The following is a 5,860-nucleotide window of genomic DNA, read 5'->3' on the forward strand; positions in this document are numbered from 1 at the left end:
ATTAGTGTTGTGTACATTCACAGAGCCCTCCTTAAAGCCTGTCTTCAGGCACTTCAGGAGAGATTCTGCAGGATCTGGACTTGAGAATGGTTCATCAGAGTGAGTCTGCTTTCCTAGACTAGACAAGAGACTTGTTAAGCAATGTTTTAGGGAACAGCTCTCCAAAAGGGTGTAGTAAAGAAGAAAAATAGGGTCTGTTGCTCTTTAGCCCTTTTTTAGCTTTGATGTACATGAATGTTCCATGAGCCTTGATCCAACAGACCCGTGGGGTTCTAACCAGTTTTTGTAAAGAACTCCTTCATCCAGAGTTTCTCACCAGTATGAACTTCAGCTTGTTACTGGCAGCACAGTTACTGAGTTATAGCAGAATTACAGGTCAGAGCTGCCTGGGAGTGCTGCTCCAAATTCCCCGCTACTGCAGGAGACACTGGCAGCTCTTCTGGTCTCTCATGCTCTGTGGGAGTTTGAAACTAGTCTCTCACTCCTGTTCCTTCAGTGTAGGGTGTCAGGAGTGATAGTTGGGGGTGGTGCAGCTGTTTATGTGGACCCTTCTGGATTTGGAGACTGTTGGACTCTTTCCTGTGCTAATAGGTTTTAACTCATTGACTCGTTCAGTGAGAAATCAATTGTGTGCTAATTGCATTTCACCTATTCCTTTTGAATGGAGTAAAGAAGCAAGAAACACATGTTCATTGCGTAGCAGGACTGTTTCTCCTGATAATTCGGGTGTTTGAACAGGGTTTCATCATTATGGTTTTAGTTTATAATTTTAAATCCTTCTATATATGGAGATTGTCTTCCTTTGCTGTTTCCTAGAGTTGAAGGACTCTCTCTCCCGTATGGGCTCTGACCTCAAACAAGGCTTTATTAGCTCTTTGAAGAGTGCGTGGCAGACCCTTAATGAATTTGCACGTGCTCATACATCTTCAACTCAGCTACAGGCAGAACTGGAGAAAGTAGCTAACCAAATTAAAGAGGAAGAAGAAAAGCAAGTGGTAGAAGGTATGTGGACACATTATTGGTTTACCTGTAACTTACTTTTCTCAAAGTAATTGAAACTTGAGTATCCTGGTGACTGTTTGCTGTTGATTTTCCTGGCCCTATTGAGGAGGTCTCTGCTGAACACCAGGTGCCCACCAAAGCTGCTCTGTCACTCCCCTCCTCAGCTGGACAGGGGAGAGAAAATGCAGTGAAAGGTTTGTGGGTTGAGAGGAGAACAGGGAGAGATCTCTCAGCATTTACCATCACAGGCAAAACAGACTCCACTTGGGGAAACTAGTTTGATTTATTACCGGTCAAATCAGAGCGGGATAATGAGAAATCAAAGCAAATCTTAAACTCCCTCCCTTCTTCCTGGGCTCAACTTTGCTTTCCCTCCTCCCTCCCAGCAGTGCAGGGGATCAGGGAATGGGGGCTGCAGTCAGTCCATCCCATGTTGTCTCTGCCTTAAATCTGTTATCCCAGAGGTGGTGCCACCATGCCTGGTGGGCTCAGCCTTGACCAGGGGCAGGTCCATCTTGGAGCCATCTGGCATTGGCTCTGTTGGACATGGGGGAAGCTTTTGGTAACTCCTCGCAGCAGCCACCCCTGCATCCGGCAGGTCCATCTTGGAGCCATCTGGCATTGGCTCTGTTGGACATGGGGGAAGCTTTTGGTAACTCCTCACAGCAGCCACCCCTGCATCCCCCTGCTACCAAAGCCTGGCCACAAATCCCAGCATGGGAGTATTGATATCAAATGCAAGATCTACTGCTGCATTTTTTGTGTTTGGGAAAGAAATAGTTAGCAGCTTTTACTGAAGGAAATTTCAGACTTGAGTTTGTGTACCCTTTCAACTTCCTAAAGGTTTCTAAATCAAGTCTGTTTTCTTTCAGGGTAAATTCATACAAATAAATCTTTGTGTGATTTACTCTCTTCATTAGTGTTCTCCTGAGTTTTTTGGGATGAGCTTAGAAGCATTTAAGTATGTTCTCTAACAGAAAAAGAATGCTGTTGAGGAAAATAAGTTTAAGTCAGATATAAATAGTACCCTTAATGATACCAAGGTCAGGACTGCCAGTTGTGAGTTGTATGTGTCAGTAAATCTGCCTTTGTGTGTCCTTAGAAAGACAAATCATTCTTCCTAGTTTAAATTGAGGACAGTGATTGACACTGTGCAAGGGAGATATAAAGATGTGTTATGTCAGGTTATTCATTCATGGTATGACTTGGATCTGTCTATAAACGGGGTTTGTTTTTACAATTGCTCAGCTACTATTTTACATGAGCCCTTCTTCAAACAAACTGTTTCATTGTCACAAAAGAGATAAGCCTTTCTGACTTGTGCAGTGGTGTGCTGGGCAGGTTGGGTTGTTATTGTCTTATTGAAAGCATTTGGAGATTATAGCAGGGGAAAATGGGTGATATTTCTTGATTCTAGTCAAGCAGGCTGTGCTTGGAAATAGTTTTAAGTCTTGAACTCTTTAATTTTAGCTGAGAAGATCACTGAAAGCCCAGAGCCTCCAAAAGATGAAGATGTGTCAGTGAAGGTTGGAATGCTGAATGGAGGACGTCGTATCGATTATGTTCTACAGGAGAAGCCAATAGAAAGCTTCAATGAATACCTTTTTGCTCTGCAGAGTCATTTGTGCTACTGGTAAGAGGAAATATCTGTGATTCTGTAAACACTGCTTAGGGTAAACAGTATAGATGATTGTTCAGGAATGTCAGGCTCAAGGAGTTGCATTTGGATGTGACTATTTGCTAATCTAATTTCAAAAGCAATCTGTGTTGGCACACTGTGAACAGATCTGTTTGCAGTAAAGACACTGTGTATTGTTATCTTGACCTTTGACACAAACCCACATTTTTAGCTACTCTCATGTTCAAAGCAAGGAGAGCTTATGGAAGCATTTTGACATCTGCAGTTTTTAAAACAAAACTGTTCATGAAGTAACTGTATTAGACTACAACAGGTAGTAAAACTTCATTGCCTCTTCATGGTGAAATGACATTGCTGGATGCTCTGCTGCCAAATATTAACCAAAAAAAAAAGGAAGAAAAAATGCACAGTGGAATTTTCTGTACTTTTGGATGGTTATGATTTACCAGTTCTGTGCAGTGGTTGGAGTTTAAACTTCGATAAACTTCTGTATGGAAGAAGAGGCAGAGTTCAGTGTCCTCATGTAGTCAGAGCTGTAGTGCAGCATTACCTTAGCTGGGTTTGGATTTATCCTTGAAGTTCTTGCATATTTCAAATGGAGAAAGATACCATTCCAGCAGTAACTATTGACCAGTTGGATTTGCCCTTATGTGAGTTGCTCTTGTTTTTGTCCTTTTGTTATGTCATTGTATACATTCCATTACTGTCCTAAAATTAAGTGCACATGGAAATAGACAAGATGTGGAATGGTAGAGCAAAGGATGTGTAAACCGTATTTGCAGCATGGTAACGCATTTTATATGGAATAAGCAAGCTTGGATGTCAGCTCTGAGCTGTGCAGTGTTGCTGATGGGGGAGGAGTGACTCATCTCTTGTTTTGAGTTTAGCAGGGGCTATACAAATGGGGCTCTAAATTATTTTTGAGGGGTTTGATGATATCCAATAGCTAGTAATTTCTAGTAGCAGGCGTTTTTCTCGAGGTTAAAACACGGAATTGAAAGCGTTTGCTGAAGGATTTTGTTGCAGCCACTGTCCCTCACCCTGTCGGAGTTCAGAAGTGCCTGCGAAGGGCTAACCGAGGCTGCTGTGAGCGCTGAGCTCGGCGCAGTCGGTGCCCCGGGGGTGGCAGTGCTGTGCCGCAGTAGGGCTGGAGGCACAGGGAGCTCTTTTCCACAGGGTGGCAGCCGATCACTGCCAGCTTTATGAACTTGCCATCCACGGCTGTTTGTCATTCGAGTAAGGAAGCGAATCACTGTGATTAATGACCCAAATATGAGAGCTTTTCTTTTCGGGAACGGTGGGAAAAGCCTTAAATGAAATGCTCTGTGTGTTAGAGAGAATGGAGCTTCTGTGTTGGTCCTTCTGCTTGCTTGTTTGCTGCTCATTTCATAGCAAGAGACCAGCAAGAATTATGGTTACTGTGTCTATGCTTAATTGTGGAAAAGAGTGAGAAAATATTTGTAGTCTCTTAGCCTGCATGTTTAATTCTGCACTGGAGTTCTGTAAATTATGCTCTTCACATTGGAGGGTCACAGGTGTGACCATCTAAATCTCCTTTACTGTGTCCCTGTTGCCCTCAGCTAACAACTCCTGCAGCTTTGGAACTTTGTTAAATTTGCCTGTTTAGCTTAGCTGTTTTTCACTGTGCTTGTTGCTTTTTTTATCTTGGTATTCTTTATGTATGTTTAAATAGCATTTTATAGGTAAATAATCTAATTAAGTTAAATTTAAGATCAGATAGCCTGAAACTTTGATTTCTGGAAAGGGGAGGGAAAACAACCACTTGGAAACCTGACGCTGGAATTATATTAGTCTTTAAATTATTTGAGGACTTCCTTACATTCTTGTGGTAAGGAAGAGGAGAAAAATCTGAGTATTTAACATAGTTATTTACAAGAAAGGCTCAACCAGTTAGGAGAGAACTGGAATATTGCTGATGGAACTGGCAAGGTGAGTTTTGACATTGGACAAGTAAAGGAAGAAAGCCTTGATGAGCAGAATGTGTTCTTGGTGGAATATATTCAGGAACTCATCCCAGGGGAAAAGTGAAACGTTATTTGAGGAGATCTAAGACAAATGAGTAACATCAAAGAAGTGATGATGTAGAAGAGGAGAAGATGTAGAGTGGCAGCATAGTATGTTAGAGAGGACAGAGCAGAGGAAAATGCAATAGAAAAAGGTAAATGCACAGGCTAGAGCTGATAGCAGAACTAGTGCCAAACTGTAGCTTGAAGGAACTTTGGAGAGGTAAGGCTATGGTCCTGAAAAATAAGGACTAGGGCAATAGGTTGTGCAAACTTCATAGAGAGCTGAAATGTGTTGAAATGTGACTTACAAGAATTACAACATGGACTATACTGAAATAACCTTTTTCCTTTTATTTTCTCCATTTTCCATAGGGGATCTGAAGACACTGCCTTGCTGTTTCTCAAAGAAATATACAGGACTATGAATATCCATCCTGAACAGCCACAGCATTGATGTATAGAGACATCAGTTGGTAAGTTTGCCCTAAGTTATGCACTCAGATCAAGTTCAGCTGCAACTTAGATGTCTTTACTTTCCCTTTTTCCTCTGCGGTTTAAATTACGAATGTAAAATGTCATTATGTTTGCAAAAACAATTTCTAGACTCAAATGCAGAGGAAATCTTTGAGTTCTTTCCACCCTTCATTCCCAAAGATACCTGATGTTACTGGTTTTGATATGGGATAATAATAATCAGTTCCAGAAGATGAAAACTTGGTGAAATTGAATGTGATGAAACTTCATTTACAATGCAGTAGATTAAAGAACACCAACAGTGTTCCACTGGTTGAGCAATGGTGTACATGTGTGCCAGAAGAGAAGCTACTTGTCTCCTAAGGTGTTAAACATTGATACTGATAAGTTACTGAATGAGACCTCTATGTATGTCAATATTTATTATCTTTGTACAGCTTAAGAATTTCAGTAGAACAAGTGAGATGGCATAGCAAGAAAGTTGGTTCCCTTTGAAAAGAAATTAAGTACAGAACATAATTGAGTATCTTAGGCCTGAAATATACTTGGAGATATTTTGTGATGTGTGTTTCCTAACTGACATCTGTATTGTACCTGTTGGCATTACTGGATGTTGTAGAATATATTCTGTTTTTTGAGAGGGAAGGAGGAAATAATACCTTGCCTTTTTGGAATCATACAAGATAGTTTCTGATGTATTTCTCCATGTTCAGAAGAA

At 41.1% G+C, this 5,860-nt stretch overlaps 1 protein-coding gene across 1 annotated transcript in view; it reads left to right on the forward strand.

Moving 5' to 3' along the window:
• The window catches only part of SEC23IP (SEC23 interacting protein), a gene marked incomplete at its 5' end in the record, with an annotated part of 16,662 nt that extends 11,536 nt beyond the window's left edge, over positions 1-5,126 (forward strand). Inside the window, 3 exons of the mRNA XM_009079290.1 lie at positions 817-1,002; positions 2,473-2,635; positions 5,041-5,126. Coding sequence (XP_009077538.1) covers positions 817-1,002; positions 2,473-2,635; positions 5,041-5,122 — 431 coding nt within the window. The remainder of the gene's footprint in view (positions 1-816; positions 1,003-2,472; positions 2,636-5,040) is intronic.
• Between the last annotated feature and the right edge of the window lie 734 nt (positions 5,127-5,860).

The sequence above is a fragment of the Acanthisitta chloris genome, unplaced genomic scaffold, assembly GCF_000695815.1.
Source record: "Acanthisitta chloris isolate BGI_N310 unplaced genomic scaffold, ASM69581v1 scaffold10417, whole genome shotgun sequence".
In the NCBI taxonomy this organism is placed as follows: Eukaryota; Metazoa; Chordata; class Aves; order Passeriformes; family Acanthisittidae; genus Acanthisitta; species Acanthisitta chloris.